Source organism: Rhinolophus sinicus, linkage group LG05 (assembly GCF_036562045.2).
Source record: "Rhinolophus sinicus isolate RSC01 linkage group LG05, ASM3656204v1, whole genome shotgun sequence".
NCBI classification, from domain to species: domain Eukaryota; kingdom Metazoa; phylum Chordata; class Mammalia; order Chiroptera; family Rhinolophidae; genus Rhinolophus; species Rhinolophus sinicus.
The window spans coordinates 81,946,751-81,965,497 of record NC_133755.1 but is presented as its reverse complement, the minus strand read 5'-3'; the positions used below and the strand labels follow the sequence as shown (position 1 = coordinate 81,965,497).

Below are 18,747 nucleotides of genomic sequence, written 5' to 3'. Positions count from 1 at the left end.
AGGAAATAATAAAGATCAGAGCAGAAATTAATGAAATAGAGTCTAAAAAATCAATATGAAAAATCAGTTAAACCAAGAGCTGATTCTTTGAAAAGATAAACAAAATTATGAACCCTTAACCAGACTCATCAGGAGAAAAAGAGAGAAGACCCAAATAAGTAAAATCAGAAATGAAAGAGGAGAAGTGACAGCTGACACCAAATCCAAAGGATAACAAGAAAATATTATGAAAAATTATATGCCAACAAATTGGACAACTGGAAGAAATGGATAAATTCCTAGAAACATGCAGTCTTCCAAGACTGAATCAAGAACAAACAAAAGAATCTGAACTAACTAAATACTACTAATGAAATCCAATCAGTAATCAAAAACTTCCAATAAACAAAAGTCCTGGAACAAATGGCTTCACAAGTGAATTTTACCAAACATTCAAAGAAGAATTTAAAAATTCAAGAGGAGGGAAATCTCCCAATCTCATTTTACAAGGCCACCACTACCCTGATTCCAAAACCAGACAAACATATTACCAAAAAAAAAGAAAAAGAAAAAAAGAAAATTATAGGCTGGTATCCCTGATGACCATACATGCAAAAATCCTCAACAAAATACTAGCAAACTGAATTCAGCAATACATTAAAAAGATCATACGCCATAATAAGTGTGATTTACTCCTGGGTCGCAATATTGGTTCAATATCTACAAATCAGTTAATGTGATAAACCACATAAACAAAATGAAAGATTAAAATCATATGATCATATCAATAGATGCAGAAAAAACATTTGACAGAATCCAGCTTCCATTTATGATAAAAACTCTCAGCAAAGTGAGAACAGAGGGAACATATGTCAACATAATAAAGGCCATATAACGACAAACCCACAGCTAACTTCATACTCAACAGGGAAAAGCTAAAAGTCATTCTTAAGATCAGGAGCAAGACAAGGATGCCTACTTTCACCACTTTTATTCAACATAGTATTGGAAGTCCTAGACACAGCAATCAGACAAGATAAAGAAATAAAAGTCATCCAAATCGGAAAGTAAGAAGTAAAACTATCATTATTTGCAGATGACACGATACTGTATGCAGAGAACTCTAAAGATTCCGCCAAAACACTATTAGAACTGGTAAACGAATTCAGTAAAGTATCAGGATACAAAATTAATACTGAGAAATCGATTGAATTTTTCTACACCAATAATGAACTGTCAGAAAGAGAAATTAAGAAAACAATCCCGTTTACAGTTGCATTAAAAAAATACCTAGGAATAAATTTAACCAAGAAGGTAAATGACCTGTACTCAGAAAACTGTAAGACACTGAAGAAAGAAATTGAAGAGATACAAAGAAATAGAAGCATATGCTGTGCTCATGAATAGGAAGAATTAACACCATTAAAACATCCATATTACCCAAGGCAATCTATAGATTCAATGCAATCCCTATCAAAATACCAATGGCATTTTTCACAGAACTAGAACAAATAATCTTAAAATTTATGTGGAACCACAAAAGACCCCAAATAGCCAGAGCAATCTTGAGAAAGAACAAAATTGGGGGTATCACACTACCTGATATCAAACTATACTATAAGACTATAGTAATCAAAACAGCATGGGACTGGCATAAAAACAGACACATAGATCAATGGAAAAGAATAGAGAGCCTAAATATAAACCCACACCTATATGGTCATTTAATCTATGACAAAGGAGGTAAGAATATACAGTGGGATAAAGACAATTTGTTCAATAAATGGTGCTGGGAAAACTGGACAGATACATGCAAACAATGAAACTGCACAATCTTCTTACACCATATACAAGCATAAACTCAAAATGGATTAAATACTTAAATGTAAGACCCAAACCATAAAACTCCTGGAAGAAAACATAGGCAGTAAATTTTTTGACATTGCTCTTAGTAATATTTTTTTGGCTATGTCTCCTCAGGCAAGGGAAACAAAAGAAAAAATATACAAGTGGGACTACATCAAACTAAAATGTTTTTGCACATCAAAGGAAACCATCAACAAAATGAAAAGACAGCCTACTGAATAGAAGAAGATATTTGCCAATGACATATCCAATAAGGGGTTAATATCCAAAATATATAAAGAATTCAGGGGCCAGCCCGGTGGCTCAGGTGGTTAGAGCTCCATGCTCCTAACTATGAAGGCTGCCGGTTTGATTCCCACATGGGCCAGTGGGCTCTCAACCACAAGGTTGCCAGTTCAATTCCTCGAGTCCCGCAAGACCTTGCAACTAGCGACGGCAACTGGACCTGGAGCTGAGCTGCGCTCTCCACAACTAAGACTGAAAGGACAACAACTTGAAGCTGAACGGCACCCTCTACAACTAAGATTGAAAGGACAACAACTTGACTAGGAAAAGAAAAAAAAAGAATTCAGACAACTTAACACCAAAAAAAAAAAAAAAAAAAAGCCAAGCTGACTTAAAAATGAGCAGAGGACCTAGTATACATTTCTCCAAAGAGGACATACAGCTGGCCAATAGACATGTGAAAAGATGCTCCATGTCACTAATCATCAGAGAAATGCAAATAAAACCTGCAATGAGATACCACCTCACTCCTGTCAGAATGGCTATCATCAATAAATCAATAAATAAGTGTTGACGAGGATGTGGAGAAAAGGGAACCCTCGTGCACTGTTGCTGGGATTGCAAATTGGTGCATCCACTATGGAAAATAGTATGGAGGTTCCTCAAAAAATTAAAAAAAGAACTACTATATGACCCAGCATTTTGGGTATTTATTAGAAAAAAAATCCAAAACACTAATTCAAAAAGATATGTGCATCCCTATATTCACTGAAATATTATTTGCAATAGCCAAGATATGGAAGCAATCCAAGTGTCCATTGATAGAAAACTGGATAAAGATGTGATATGTATATATCACATACTTAGCATAACTCCCTCTAGGTCCATCCATGTTGTCGCAAATGGTAAGATTTCATTCTTTTGTGCAGAATGAAATCTTACCATTTGTGACAACATGGATAAGTTAAAGGGAGTTATGCTGAGTGAAATCAGTCAGACAGAGAAAGACAAATGCCATATGATTTCACTTATATGTGGAATGTAAAAACAAAATGAACAAACAAAACAGAAACAAACTCATAGATACAGAAAACAAACTGATAGTTTCCAGATGGGAGGGGCGTTGGGGGCTGGGTGCAAAAAGTGAAGGGGTTAAGAAGTACAAATTGGCAGTTACAAAATAGTCATGATGATGTAAAGTACAGCATAGGGAATATAGTCAATATTGTAATAACTATGTGTGGTGCCAGGTGGGTACTAGATTCCATAAGGTGAGCATCACTTCATAAGCTATATAAGTGTCTAATCACTATGCTGTACAGTTGAAACTAATATAACATTGAATGTCAACTATAATTGAAAACCTAAAATTAATTATTTTTTCAATATTACATGTATCTATTTTTTAATTAAAGTTTATTGGGGTGACAATTGTTAGTAAAGTTACATAGATTTCAGGTGTACAATTCTGTATTACATTATCTGTATATCACATTGTGTGTTCATCACCCAGAGGCAGTTCTCTTCTTCCATCACCATATATTTGATCCCCTTTACCTTCATCTACCACCCCCCTCCCTCTTAACCTCTGGTAACCACTAAACTATTGTCTATGTCTATGAGTCATTTGTTTGTCTTGTTCTTTTCTTGTTTTCAGTTTTATATACCATATATCAGTGAAATCATATGGTTCTTGACTTTTTCTGTTTGACTTATTTCATTTATTTCGCATAATCATCTCAAATCCATCCATGTTGTCACAAATGGTACATTTCATCTTTTTTATGGCAGAATAGTATTCCATTGTGTATATATACCACATCTTCTTTATCCAGTCATCTATTGAAAGACACTTTGGTTGTTTCCATGTCTTGACCACCGCAAATAAAGCTGCAATGAACAACGGAGTACATATAACTTTATGGATAAATGTTTTCAGATTTTTTGGGGTAGATACCCAGAAGAGGGATTGCTGGGCCATATGGTAATTCTATTCTTAATTTAAAAAAAAATTTATTGGGGAATATTGGGGAACAGTATGTTTCTCCAGGGCCCATCAGCTCAAAGTCGTTGTCGTTCAATCTAACTGTGGAGGGCGCAGCTCAGTTCCAAGTCCAGTTGCTGTTTTCAATCTTAGTTGCAGGGCGCGTAGCCCACTATCCCGGGGAATTGAACCGGCATCCCTGTTGTTCAGAGCTCATGCTCTAACCAACTGAGCCATCCGGCCACCCCTATTATTGTTTTGAGGAACCTCCACTCTGCCTTCCATAACAGCTGCACCGATTTACAATTATTTTTTTAAAAAGGAAAAGAAAACGAGATGTATGAATGGCACATGAAAAGATACTTAACATTATTGGGCACTAGGGAAATGCAATGAAAATTTTAATTAGATACCACTACATACCTATTAAAATGGGTTAAAAAATAATTTATACAAAGCTCTGACAATTCTAAATGCTGGCAAGGATGCAGAGTAACTGGAAGTCTCATGTGTTGCTGATGGGAATGTAAAATAGTAGAGCCATTTTGGAAAACAGTTTGACCGTTTCATATCAGTTGTAACACACACCTGCTATACAACCTAGCAATTCAAATCCTGGGTATTTACCCAAGAGAATGACAGCATGTATCCACACAAAAACCTGTACACCAATGTTCATATCAGCTTTATTTGTGATAGCCCCAAACTGGGCACTGTTGGAGGAAGCCAGGGGCTATACTTGGGATGGGTGGGGGAGGACGCTTAGCAAATTCTTGATACAGATAGTGGTTACAAGGGCATTTGCCTTATAAAAATTCACTAAGCTGTACCTTTATTTTCTGTGGTTTCCTGTGTCTGATTATGTTTTATAGTGAAATGGAAAAAAGAAATTTAAACAATTTAAAGTAATACTAATAGCTAACATTTCTTGATCACTTGCCACGTGCAAGGCACTGCTCCAGACACATCGCTTGTATGACCTCTTTGAATCCTCCCCACAACTCCATGAAGTTGGTACTCTTGTTATTTCCAGTGAAGAGATGGGGAAACCGAGGCACAGAAAGGCTCAGAGATTGGCGCAAGGCCCCCAGCTGCAGAGTGGCGGAGCTGAGTTTTGCAGCGGGCTGTGCAGCTCCTGAGTCTACGCTCTCCACTGCAAAAGTGAAGAGAGGCTCCGCGAGGCATGGGAGGGGAAGCTCTCCAAGGGGAGTGTGGCTGCCTTGCTTGTCCTGGTGGCCTGTGCTGAGGAAGGAGGTTCAGGAGGGAGAGGATACTGATGGTAGTAGTTTCAAAACCAAAATGCACCATAAGCTTCATCCATTTTGTTAAGACATCTTTACTGAGTCCCTCCTGTGTGCCAGGTACTGTCCCAGGCTACTGGGCCCCAGCTGTGAGCACCAGGGGCAGAAATCCTTGCTCTTGTGGATCTGGCATTCCAAAGCTTTCCATGCCTCAGTTTTTCCTGCTGTAAAATGGGTACTTGAAGATGTAGTTAGGCAGATAAGAAAACAAGGGCATATGCAAAATGCTCAGAGGTTTATAGGTGACAGTGGATGAACCACACCTTGACACCAACATGCATCATCTCTATAGCATCGTCAACAGATCCAACGCAAGGCAACGGGTCCAACAGGCTATGAACATATGGCAGTCCCTGACCTCTGTCTTCTGTTTCTGCCTCAACACTGGTCATTATCAAATAATTCAGGAATCATGGCAGCTCCAGGCAGGTGAGGTAAGAGCAGTTGCCCCAAACAATGACAGGCAGAGGTGGCAGTCACTGAAGGAGAGGGTGTCCATGGTGTGGTTTGCCTATGTGGAGGGATGGTCAGGCTCGACTTAAAAGAGAAATAGCACCTTCAGCCCCATGGCACCAGATGTGGGTGACTGTGTGTGTGTATGTGTGTGTGTGTGTGTGTGTGTCCAGGAATGTATCAGCAGCCATCTACCTACTTCTCACAAATTCACATATGCCGTGGGAGCTAAAAATGAAAAATCACAGATGGTTCTTTTGAGGAGGTTTCTTCCGGGGTGGGAGGAGGTAACACGCTACAGGGTTAGGAAGCTATTCTAGACGTGGCGAAGGGAGATGTGGGGAGATGTGAGGCCTGCATGGCTGTTGAGGAATGTCTGGTTTACTGTTGTCACAGCCAGTGCATCACCCCACCTGGGCCATGAAAGCGTCCCTCCACCCTGTTCCCAGAGCCTCAGAAATAGAGGCTTGCTCCCCAGGTCTCCCTCCATTCCTGCTGTGACAGATTTTATTAAAGGTTCTGGAACCTGAAACGGAAAGGAACTGGGACTAGAAAATCTTTACAAGCCATACTTTATTCATTTCCAACTGGGGGGGAGGGGACTCCCAGGGGTCCCTGGAGACCTGGGCTTTGACTTCCATCTTTAACAGTGGCCCTCAGGAGTTTATAGACTGCTCAAAGTCAGTTGCGTTAAAAAAAAACATTCAACTGAGTAAATTTGGGGATCTAATTGGCTTTATTAAGTGGTTCACAAATCGGGCAGCATCCCATCTAGCCACTAGGTGGGCGCTCTGAGGGGTTGCACAAAATGGAAGGTTTTTATAGACAGAAAGAGGGTGGGACTAAGAAGTTAAGAGTGGATTATTTCAGGCAAGGACACCTTCCCTTAGGGGAATGCAGAGGGTCTGAGGAGGCAGATTACTTCACTAGTGCCGATCAGGAAATTCCAAACTGATTGGTTTAAAATTCTACGCCTGGGAGAGGCTGGCACTGCAGTTAGGTTGCATATTAAATCTAGATTCGGTATCATGTGCTTTCAGCACAAGTAACACCATATTGGGACTGTGGTTTACTCTCTTTTTTTTTAAAGATTTTATTGGGGAAGGGGAACAGGACTTTATTGGGCAACAGTGTGTACTTCCAGGACTTTTTCCAAGTGAAGTTGTTGTTCTTTCAATCTTAGTTGTGGAGGGCGCAGCTCAGCTCCAGGTCCAGTTGCCAGTTGCAGGGGGCGAAGCCCACCATCCCTTGCGGGAGTCAAACCGGCAACTTTGTGGTTGAGAGTACGCGCTCCAAACAACTGAGCCATCTGGGAGCTCAGTGGCAGCTCAGCTCAAGGTGCTGTGTTTAGTCTTAGTTGCAGGGAGCACAGCCCATCATCCCTTGTGGGAGTCAAGGAGTTGAACCGGCAACCCTGTGGTTGAGAGCCCACTGGCCCATGTGGGAATCAAACCGGCAGCCTTCGGAGTTAGGAGCATGGAGCTCCAACCGCCTGAGCCACCGGGCGGTCGCTTTACTCTTTATCAGTAGTTCTCAATGACGGTTGCCTTGGAAACGACTGCTGCCCAATACTCATGTCCACCAGAAGACGCCTTTAGTAGTTTTATTTATAATGGCCAAACACTGCAAACAACTTCGACGTCCATCAATTGATAAATGAATAAACAAATTGCGGTATATCTGCACAACAGAATGCCACTCAGCAGCAAAAACTAAGAAACGACTGATGCCTATGGCATGGATTCTCACAGACCTAAAGATGGAGACAGGTGGGTAGCCAGACACAAATGAATACATACTGTGGTGACATCAGTCAAACACTGTGTACCTGGGAGTGGGGGTGGGGCTTTGACTGAAAAGGGAGACTTCTGGGGTATTGTTCATATTCTATCTCTTGATCTGGATGGTAGTTAACATGGATTTACACACACACACACACACACACTCACTGACCTGTAACCTTAGGACATTTGTATTTTTACTGTATGTATATGAAAAATTAAAAAGTAAAATACCTGGGCCCCACCCCTAGAGTGCCTAACTTAATGCATCTGGGGTGTGGCCTGGATGGATGGATTTTTAAAAACCTCCCAAGGGATTCTAATGGGCAACAGGATGAGACTAATCCCCAGGAGAGCCGGGGCCCCTCGACTGACTACTCTGAATTCTGGGTGCTGGCTCCCTGTCCCTGACTTTGGCTCCAGCACCAAGACCCATTGCAGAGGGACAGCCTAAGGCAGTGGGAAAGGCTGTAGGCTCTGCAGTCAGAGTCCATATCCGTCATTTTTTACCTCTGTGACCTTGGGCAAGACACATCTATTTCTCTAAACCTCAGTTTTGGTTTTTTGGTGTGTGTGTGTTTGTGTGTGTCTATAACACATGGCAGGTGATATACCTGTATTTCATGTACAATACAGGGTAGGAATGGTAAAAACAGGGTTGGTCTTTACAATGGTAGTCTCTTTAAAACACGCATCTGATCCTGTCACTGCTACTTGAACCCTTTTTGTGGCTTTTCATTGCACTTTGAATAAAATCTTAACTCGTTCCTGAGGCACTGCTTGCCCGAGTTCGCCTTGTTAACCCTGTCCTAGCCGAGCTGGCTGTCTTTCTTTTCTGCTCCTCTGCAGCAGAGACTTTCATAGGAATTGTTCCCTCAGTCTGTTCTCAGCCCAAGTGTGGCTCCTCTGTAGGTTTCAGCTGAAATGTCACCGCCTCACTCCCCGTTCCTCCCTGTTACCACACCCTGATCATTTTCTTCATGGCTCCGGGCACATAATAGAGGTATTTGTTGCTTGGCATAGGATCCATGTGCTTTCCTGCCCCCACTCGTGCCCCACCGCCTGGCCCAGTGCCAGGTGCTCAGTGCCTAACAGCTGAACAGAATTCAGCAAACTCAAGGATGCACTGTCATCTGAGAAGTCTTTTGTAGTGTCAGAGGGTATTATTACTCATCCTCTTTCCTTACTCAATAACCTCTAATCTCCTCTGCTCTCCATGAGGTTGCTGTTTATTCCTGAAACATTTATTAAGTATACCTGACATGTGTGAGACGTTGTGCTAACTGCTGGAGAGGACACAAGAGAGGAGAAAGGATGGTCCCTGCCCATAAGACAGCTCCATCCAGGTGTGGAGATACTCACAGGACTACCAAGCTAGGGTGAGCTGGGAAGTGCTGTGGGGTCCCTCTTCATCCTCTTCTCACTCCACGCCCTCTGTGCGGGATCTCAGATCCTCACATGGTCTCAGAGGATTCCCTTACCTAATCTAACCCAGCTCTCTCCCACAGGGCAAATTCTGAGCTCTTTATCTAAGATTACCCTGGGTATTTTCACCAGTGTCTCATAGGCACAAATGCAACACAATCTAAACTGAATTCATCTCTTATAAACAATTTAGGGGTATTTCAGATAATTAGATAATTTCCTCAATAACAGCTTATTGAGGAAATGATGTTGAGATACCAACTAACCCTTTGGAGGAAAAAATTTTACATCAAAATATTCCAGGAGGATAAAAGATTTCAACATAAAAAATTATATCCCATAAAGACTTTGACTATTTTTTATAAGTGAGCTGGAGAGTCATTGGAGATTCTAAGCCAGGGAGTGACATAGTGTGATGTGGTAGCAGAATCACTCTAGCTACTGAAATGGGAGAGACCTAGGAGGCTATATTCAGCAGACTGCATTCCAGTGTTGCTGCTGGGAAGTGAGCAGTCACACCTGTCTTTTCCTGCTGGCTGCTTTTAAGATCTTCTCTTTGTCTTTGATGTCTGCACCTTCATTATGATATGTTTAGGCATGGACCTGTTTTCATTTTTCCAATGTGGGGTTTGAGGAGCACAATGAATCCGAAGTGTGTTGTCTTCCAATAATTCTGGAAAATATTCTGACAGTGTCTCTTTCCTACATTCCCTATTATTTCCTTATGAGACTTCACCTAGACATATATTAGACTTTCTCACTCTGTTCTTCATACTTATCTTTTCTTTCAAACATTCCCTGTCTTTCAATCTCTGGACTGCATTGTGAATATTTTTTTAAACATTCTATCTTCCATTTTACTGATTTTTCTCTTTCAGTGTGTCAAATCTATTGTTTATTCTTTTTTAAACTAAGTTTTACATTTCAATAATTTTAGTTTTCACTTCTAGAAGTTTTATTGCATTTTTTTCAAATCACCTTAACCAGTCCTTGGATTATGTTGTTCATTGTCCATATGTTCAAGCTCCTTTTAAAAAAATTTCTGTAAACATATTACGAATACTTATTTTTTAATTGTACATAACATAAAATTCACTACCTTAACCATTTTTAAGTGTACAGTTCAGTAGTGTTAAGTAATTCACATTGCTGTGCAACTAATTTCCAAAACACTTTCCATCTTGCAAAACTGCTGAATGCTTATTTTTAAACAATTAAACCACAAAAATACTTGAAGAAACTATAGGTGAATATTTATATAATCTTGAGGTGTGGACTTTTTAAGCATTGTACCGAAGTCTGAAAGCGTAAAGATCTGGATATAAAGAAATGTGAAACTTCTTCAGAATACCATGAGAATCAAAACAAATGAAAAACGAGGAAATTCTCGAAAAATATATGACAAAGGGTTAATAGCTTTAATATGTAAAGAGTGATTTCAAATCAATAGAAAAAATCTCAATAAGAAAAAAAGGAAATGTAAATGAACAATTTATAGAAGGAACACAAATGCCTAAAAAGAAAAAAAAGAGAAAGAAAAAAGTGTTTAACCACCGAAGTATCAAGAAAAGCAAATTAGAAGACATTAGATTGTGTACTTTGTTACTTAACAGTTACACTTCCAGGAATTTATCCTAAGTAAAATATTGGGCAAGGGTGCAGATATGTGTGGCATTGGTACAGTAGTGAAGTTTACATATATTCAATCATAGAGTGTTACAATTGTAGGTATTAACACGACGAGATTCATGATGTATTGGTAAGCGGAAAAAGGTTACCAAACATAAATAACGTACATGCAAAACATCCCATTTTTGTTTTTTTTAAAAATGTATGTATGGATGTATGTGTGTACGTGTGAATTTGGAAGAATATATACCAAAATGTTAATAGTGATTATCTTTGGTTGGTAGGATTGTTTTTAGTCTTTAATTATGGTTATTGTTACTACCTTCTGTGTTCTCTTTTCCCGCTCAAAGAGCATATATTACTTGCATAATAATAAATTCAATGATCGGTGGGAAATTAAAAAGTAGCGTGTTTCTACAGGGCTTGCCCAAGCGTCAAAGTGACCGTTTACTGACAAAGCACTTAAGCCCAGAAGCTCGGGGTTGCGGTGTCCCGGTGCCTGGGTCCACGAGGCGGTCCAGGTGGCCGGCCGTCGAGAGCCGCCCGTCTCCCAGGCACCGCCGAGGCCACCCCAGGCGCCGCGCGGGTCCTGACGGGGGGCGGGGCACGCCAGCCCGGAACAGACGACGCGCCGCGCATGCTCCTTCTTTTCCAGCTCCGGACCGGGACGCAGAAGTCGTAACGGTGAGTTCTTCCGTGAAGTATGGGTTTTATCGGCCCCCATCCTGGCCCTCTCGCCGCCGTAGTCGCCGCGTTTACCCGGGGTCGGGACGGGAGGCCCATCTATGGCTGCCCGCACGCCCATTTCTGGGCAGCGAGAGGGGCCGGGAGCGCATTTAGGGGGGGTATTGGGGCGCCGTTGGCGAAGATTGGCGTCCTGATGGCGGAGAGCGGAGAAGGGGAAGATGAAGCCCTTGCGTGGCGGGGACTAACCGGGCAAGGCAAGGGGGACTACACGCCGCTTGCACGCGTTTCCTTCAGGGAGGAAGCCCCTCACCCGTGGCTGCCTCCTTGCTTGGCCGTGGCGCTCTCGTTTGGAGAAACTGGTAGGAGATGGCGGGGCGCAGGCCTTAGCACGGTGGTTTGGGATCAGCGGCCTGTCATGAATCAAAGACTCTCCCAGGTCGTCTGGGCCCTCCGAGTACCCGAAAGTACAGCGGCGCCCTTCCACCCCTACGTACAGTTGCTGATGGTCCCCACATACTCCGAGGATTCCATTATACGTTGGTGGTTGTGCGGGTGCAAGTTTGGACTGAATATGTAGCCCCATCCCCGTTTTGTTCTAAGGCCTTGGCATCTGAAGGGTTGAGGGCTGGAGGAGGGAGCTGGGAACTGGTGGGTTTCGGTTTCGCGGAATTTGAATTCCCTTTTCCTGCATGTTTTCTATGTGGTTTTTGTGTGTGAGTTTTCAACCCATCGGACAGTGGTTTCGTACGGCGGTTTGGAGGTCATGAACTCCGATCCTGGACCCTGACCACGTTGCTTACCAGCGCTCTTGGTCTCCTTGCAGATGCTGATGCCCAAGAAAAACCGGATTGCCATTTATGAGCTCCTCTTTAAGGAGGGGGTGATGGTGGCCAAGAAGGACGTTCACATGCCCAAGCACCCTGAACTAGCAGACAAGAATGTGCCTAATCTTCACGTCATGAAAGCCATGCAGGTAGTCGGGGGCTGCTGGAGTGGGGTGCAAATGGAGGGATTGTCCACTAATGTTCAAGACAAATTCCAAGGAGAGGTCAGGACAGCCAGAGCTGCTTGCTGCCTGGAAGGGCTGTGAGGTAGATACACCACGAAAGCTTGTCTGCTAGCAGCTTAGCTTCCCTTTGCACTGAGTTTCTAGCTTCGAGCCCCTAGTTATGTCTTAACAGAAGTTTTCTGTCTTCCAGTCTCTCAAATCACGAGGCTATGTGAAGGAACAGTTTGCCTGGAGACATTTCTACTGGTACCTTACCAACGAGGGTATCCAGTATCTCCGTGATTACCTCCACCTGCCCCCCGAGATCGTGCCGGCCACTTTGCGCCGCAGCCGGCCTGAGACGGGCAGGCCAAGGCCCAAAGGTACGGTGCTCAAATAAATGCCTCCAGGGCCTGCTCTGCTCTGCAGCTGCTCTTTCTGGAGGGGGGCTGGTATATGTGAAACGGTGGGGTTTGTGTTTGTGTGGGCGACGGAAGTGGCCGTACAGTACACCATTGGCGTCAGCTTTACAGGGACGCTGGTGTGTAGGACCTTGGATCAAGACCTGGAACCTTTGTCCCTTGACATGGGACTTGTAATGGAACTGGACTCAGGTGTTCAGGCCATCCTGGGGGATAGTGGCATTAAACACGCGTCTGTGGCCAGATGCGTGTGGTAGATCCCTGAGTGACGTTCCAGAAGAGAGGGTATGCTTATCCCCAAGGAGTCCAGAGCGAAGCTGCTTACCATATGTAAAGGAAATGAAGTGTTACGGGGTTTTTTGGCAGTGGGAGCAAGAATAAAGGATTAACATATTTAAGACTTTAAATACAAGAGATATATATTTAATCTACATATTTAATCGTGGTGTGAAAGGATGTGTCTCTGTGGGGGGTGGGGAATTATCACTGCTGGTTTGCAGTTGTCTTTTTGGCAAGGTCGTGGTTTCCTTTTCCTTAGGTCTGAAAAAACTTGTCATAGGAAACTTCATAGGAGGAGTGGTTTGTGGGCTGGGTGATGAGATGAGATGCAGAGATTTCTGTGCGCCAGATGATCATGTCCAGGTTCCCCTGGAGAGAGACCATGTAGCTCAGGGATTTTTTCTTTTTTTTTTTTAGATTATTTTATTGGGGAAGGGCAACAGGACTTTATTGGGGAACAGTGTGTACTTCCAGGACTTTTTTCCAAGTCAAGTTGTCCTTTCAGTCTTAGTTGTGGAGGGTGCAGCTCAGCTCCAGGTCCAGTTGCCGTTGTTAGATGCAGGGGGCACAGCCCACCATCCCTTGAGGGAGTCGAACCGACAACCTTGTGGTTGAGAGGACGCTCTCCAACCAACTGAGCCATCCGGGAGCTCAGCGGCAGCTCAGCTCAAGCTGCCGTGTTCAATCTTAGTTGCAGTGGGCAGAGCCCACCATCCCTTGCGGGACTCGAGGAATTGAACTGGCAACCTTGTGGTTGAGAGCCCACTGGCCCGTGTGGGAATCGAACTGGCAGCCTTCGGAGTTAGGAGCATGGAGCTCCAACTGCCTGAGCCACTAGGCCGGCCCGGGATCTATTTATTATGAAAGCTCCCTAGGGAATTCTGGTGGTCAGATAGGCTGGTGCGTCTTGGAATCACTTGGGGCAGGGGAAGCTATTGCCTGTCTGTGCCCCTGCAGAGTCTGATTTACTTGGCCTGCGTGGGACCTGGCATTTAACCACTCACCTGGGTTCAGTCTTATTCTTTCTGCTTAAAAGAAAATAACAGTTCATATTCTGTCTGGATTCTAGGTATATTCTAAGGTAACTAGGTAGAGAGAATACGCATTTAAACTTCCAGTGTTTTTGAAGTACCTTTTAAAATCTGTCTTAATATGTGTCCCACAGCCTGAAGGAGGTATGTGGAGAAGCCAGGGAGGAAGTGGATTCTTGGTGGCCTTTATATTTATGTATTTACTGTTGGAGGTGGAGCTTTCAACTTAACGATGCCTCCTTTCCCATTTGCACAGGAAGTTTTCCACTTCAGAGATGGGTCAAGTTCAGAATTTTGACTATTGAAATGTTTGCAGAAATGGCTGGATTTCTTAATTTGCTAAGGAATTGGAAAATGTGCATTTATGTTGAGAAAATACAGTAGAAGAAAGCCATCCTTTTGCAGAGATTGGCATTTTAATTAAGATATGTTTTCCTAGGCCTTGAGGAGCCAAAATGTCAACGATAAGTTTGTAGCTGGCAGTTCCGGGTGTAGGAGCTCCTGTCCCCATTAACCTGTTACAGCTAAGTTGTTGCCCAGTGAGACTAGGAGAGCAATTCTGGTTTTCTTAGCCTTAAGGGAACAGAGTTTCACGTTGCCCTGTGTTCACAGTGTGGTTTACTTTGTGTAGGTCTGGAGGGTGAACGACCTGCAAGACTCACGCGAGGGGAAGCTGACAGAGACACCTACAGACGGAGCGCTGTGCCTCGTGAGTAACTCGCCTCGTCTGTATCGGGTAGTGGGGTAGAACCTGGCTTCGCGGTCAGCCGTGGCTGGGGCTCAGCCCTCGAAGATGCCTAGGTGATCAGGAAAGATCTTTAGTTTCCATCTCCAGATCATCTCCAGCTGCAATCCTTTGTGCTTCTTGCCTTTGGGGATTAGGAATGCCCTCAGCTGGGGACACACAAGACTTGAGTTGAAGACCTTTACCTAGAACAAAACTGAAAGCTTCAGGAAAGCAACATACGCTTTTGTTTTGTGGTGTGTTCCTGTGTTGTAAGCTCCTTGAGGGCAGGGCCCACTCAAATTACCTTTGTTTCCTTGTTGCAAAAATAGTGTAAAATCCTTGTTTTTAAATAGCAAATGTTTGCACTGACTCGGAACAACAGATGTCTGTTCATTCATCAAATACATACTGAGTGCCTGTGCTGTGCCAGGCACTGTTCTAGGAGCAAGGGAGACAGTGGTGTGCCCAACGGACAAAAGGACCATCCTATTGAACTTGCATTTTAGTGATAGACGGACGAGCAAAAAGAAGTATATGACATGTCCAAAAGGGTGGGTGCTACAGGGAACAAGGAAAGCAGGGGACTTGGGGCCGTGCGCTTCCAATGGGGTTTTCAGGGAGAGCTGCAGAAGGGAGAGGGAAGCAGGCACATGGAGGTGAAGGGGAGCCAGCCAGTGGCTGTCTGGGGGCAGAGCACTTCAAGCGAAGGGCCTGTGCGGAAGGCACCTGGCTTGTCTAAAGCACAGAAGACAGCCAGAAAGTCAGGAAAGATGGTAGATCGCACAGCTCTGTGGGCCATGGTAGGACTTGGGGTTTTACCCTTGGGTAAGCTGTGGACCATTGGTAGTGTTTTGTAGAGGAGCGATAGGATTCAGTTTGTTTCTAAAGAGTAACTGCTGTAGCAGTCAGTTGTGATGTAAAAGCGAGGTACGAAAGGAAATTTATACTGAGAGTACTGCCACTCTTGCCTCTCTCATCATGGTTCCTTTTTGTATGTGAAATACAAGTGACCACTTGACTTGAATACCTTACAGGACAGTAGTAAGAATTAATTCCTCCAGCAAACGTGCTTTCAGTTTAGAGAAAGCGGTTGCTCTTATTAGAAGTCACACCACACGCTCTGATGGTCTGAAATGGTCCAAAGAGAGACCCCGATTTGAATAGGTTTTACTGAAACCGTCCTCACTGTTGACCCTGCCGACCCAGCCCTGCAGTATGAGCTGTAAAATTTCCTAGTGGCCACACTTAAAGCAAGTAGAGATACTTCACATGAATGTTAATTTTTTAGCCCGTGTAAACAATGAGATGTTTTGCATTCTTTTGAAATCTGATGTGTATTTTGCACACATCTCAACTTGGACTAGTGACTCATACAGGACAGGGCAGCACTGGAGTTTTCATCTTGATTCCTTCCCATGGTCACAGTAAAGTCGCTCTTTGCTTGTGTGGGTCCTTGTGTCCTTTACCTTTGAGTTCTTCCCTCTTGGAGCTCCCTTTGTATGCTAGGTGCTGATCTGAAGCATGTAAGTAATGTGATGGCAGTGAGGGCCCTCTGGGGCTGTGGGAACGACACGTCATCGAGACTTTGGTCGGGGCAGCCTTCCTGGAGGAGGCAGTGGTTTGGGCTGTGAGTTTTGAAGGATGACTTCAGGAAGGCTGCCCTTGGAGAGTGAGGGGGCCAAGGGGCTCAGAGGTGTTTCCCACCGCTGGTTGTAATTTACTTGTACTTCGTGGAGTATATTTGCTGACGTGGCCTTTCCCGCGAGATTGGGTTGGGTGACTTATCTGCAGGTGGTCAAATCATATGATGCGTCTAAATTGGTGTTTCTCATTCCAGCTGGTGCCGACAAGAAAGCCGAGGCCGGGGCTGGGTCAGCAACGGAATTCCAGTTTGTGAGTGTTCCCCATGCGTTTTCCATGAGCATTTACCGTTCTGGTCTCAACCCTGTGGGGCTGCAAGTTGTAGGGATGTAGTATAGGGTGATGGGCCTACTCTTTTTTTCCTAAAACCCGCAAATTCCAAATAAGTTTTTACATTAGGACACAGTGTACAAACTTTTGTAAATATGTGAATTACTGAAATGAGTCTCAAATCAGTATTACATGTAGCACAGTGGTATTTTCTATTTCTTTAATAATGGTCATATCCACCTTAGTTTCATGAACCAGATTTTAAGGTTGGGAACCTGTCACCGGAGATTGAGTGGGTTCTAGAACCAAGATGGTCTGGTACCAAATCCTCCATCTTCAGATGATGTGACTTCGGACGGGTGCTCTTCTGGGCCCCCATTTCCTCACATAAAATCGAGGTGATGATTTTAGCTGTCTCTATAATTGTGAGATTAGTTAATCCAGGTCAAGTGTTTGCATGGGGACTGGCCTATCACTGCTGGGACAGCAGCTGTCCTGTGGCAGGGCTTCGCAGCACGGCGAAGAGCTGTGTATGGCAGATAGAAGCGCAGCACGTGCCCATGCTGGGTGCTTCCGTGTGTACATGTGTGAGCACACTCGAGTGATTATCCATATTCCCATTTTACAAATGAGGAAACAGGCCTAAAAGGTGAGCATGGACCTACAGCCACTACGGCAGAGCTAGGAATTATGTCCCGCGCTCTCTTGAGGGGGCCTCACTAGTGACAATAAAACTGCTGCCCAGCTAACTGCTAATGCTGATGTCATGTGCTTTCTCTTGCAGAGAGGCGGATTTGGTCGTGGACGTGGTCAACCCCCTCAGTAGAGTGGGAGCGGTTATTTGGTATTGAGTGAGCTTGTGACGGAAAAAGAATCTTGTGTGCCCATCTTTGCATAATGTAGTCTGATCAGGAATGTTTTAAAAGTCAATATAAACGGGGCGAGACTGGCTTGGTTGGGGGGAAGTCCCATGGCAGGGGGACACGATCAACAATCTCAGTAAAGTTGGAGCGATTATTAGTGTTTGAATAAACTTTGGAGAGAAAATGGTCTCAGCAAACTGGGAGCGATTTTGGTGTTGAATAAACTTGTGGTGAGAAAATAATCTCGTGTGCCCCTGTTTTTGCATAATGAAACAGCCTGAACAGGAATGGTTTGAAGGTCAGAATGTAAGGGGGGCAAGACTGGATTGGTTTGGCAAGTTGTTTTACCCAGGGTGACACCACTTGTTGCTGCTAGAACTGCAGTGCTTGGCTTTGGCATGGGTGTGCTCTGTGCCAGCAGACAGCTCCCTGCACTCATGTCCAGTGTGGTTACCATTCTGGGAAGTGGTTGGAAAGCTGGGCATCTTCACCAGACCAGCCATGCTGGCTCAGCTCTGTGGTGGGAAAATTGCTCTTTTGTTGGTCTTGGAACTGAGATTCTGTGTCTGCTATTTGGGAATATCCGAGAAGTGCTGGGGAGGTAGGATGTAAGAAAAAAACCAGGGAAATAACTTCTGACATCCTTCACAGACTGACTTGTGGGGAAGAAACTACAGGGATGGTTTAGCCCAACAGTTTTCCTAATAGTAATCTTTAAGACTCTGGATTTACAAAAATCAAAGGAGAAAACAATATAAAAACATCTGAAAGGGATGGCCCAGCCATCTGAAGACCCCTGGGATTTTTGTCTTTCCATGATCAGAATAAAAAGTTCTTGGAGTTCCTGCTATCTCGTGGCTCTTTTTTCCCCCCGCATTCCTCTCCCCCCCCACACTACAGTTCAAGCTGTTTCTCAGTCTAGTTGTGTAGGACACAGGTCCCTGTCCCATGCTGGTATTATGAGCTTTGCGCTCCCTGAGGCACACGGTCACCAGTCGTCGATCAGCCGCTCACAGCACCCAATGCTGACCTCCGGGTGGTCAGCTCCAGGGAGAGCTGTTCACAATCTTAGCTGTAGAGGGCGCAGCTCACTGGTCCGTGTGGGAATCGAACCGGCGACCTTGGCATTAGGAGAGTGGCGCTCCAATCACCTGAGCCACTGGCTTGCAAAGGGAAAATGCATTGTCCAGTTTTCC

The 18,747-nt window shown here is 44.0% G+C and overlaps 1 protein-coding gene across 2 annotated transcripts; it reads left to right on the top strand.

The window, feature by feature from the left end:
* The first annotated feature begins 11,172 nt into the window (after nt 1–11,172).
* Nucleotides 11,173–17,793, top strand: RPS10 (ribosomal protein S10). 2 transcript variants are annotated; one of them, XM_019738738.2, is made up of 6 exons: nt 11,173–11,327; nt 12,154–12,303; nt 12,530–12,701; nt 14,682–14,759; nt 16,615–16,670; nt 17,473–17,793. In XM_019738738.2, the coding sequence occupies exons 2-6, from the start codon at nt 12,154–12,156 to the stop codon at nt 17,512–17,514; spliced, it is 498 nt and encodes a 165-aa protein (XP_019594297.1). In that variant the 5' UTR covers nt 11,173–11,327; the 3' UTR covers nt 17,515–17,793. The 2 variants fall into 2 exon arrangements, with proteins under 2 accessions (XP_019594297.1, XP_074188919.1); XM_074332818.1 differs by having other exon boundaries at nt 11,322–11,689.
* The last annotated feature ends 954 nt before the right edge of the window (nt 17,794–18,747 follow it).

Bases quoted from the DNA above. Each gene is read 5' to 3' on its own strand.
- RPS10 (XM_019738738.2), top strand. From the start codon at position 12,154: ATGCTGATGCCCAAGAAAAACCGGATTGCCATTTATGAGCTCCTCTTT. The intron at 12,702-14,681 runs GTACGGTGCTCA...TACTTTGTGTAG, and splicing joins GGGCAGGCCAAGGCCCAAAG to GTCTGGAGGGTGAACGACCT. The intron at 16,671-17,472 runs GTGAGTGTTCCC...TTTCTCTTGCAG, and splicing joins CAGCAACGGAATTCCAGTTT to AGAGGCGGATTTGGTCGTGG.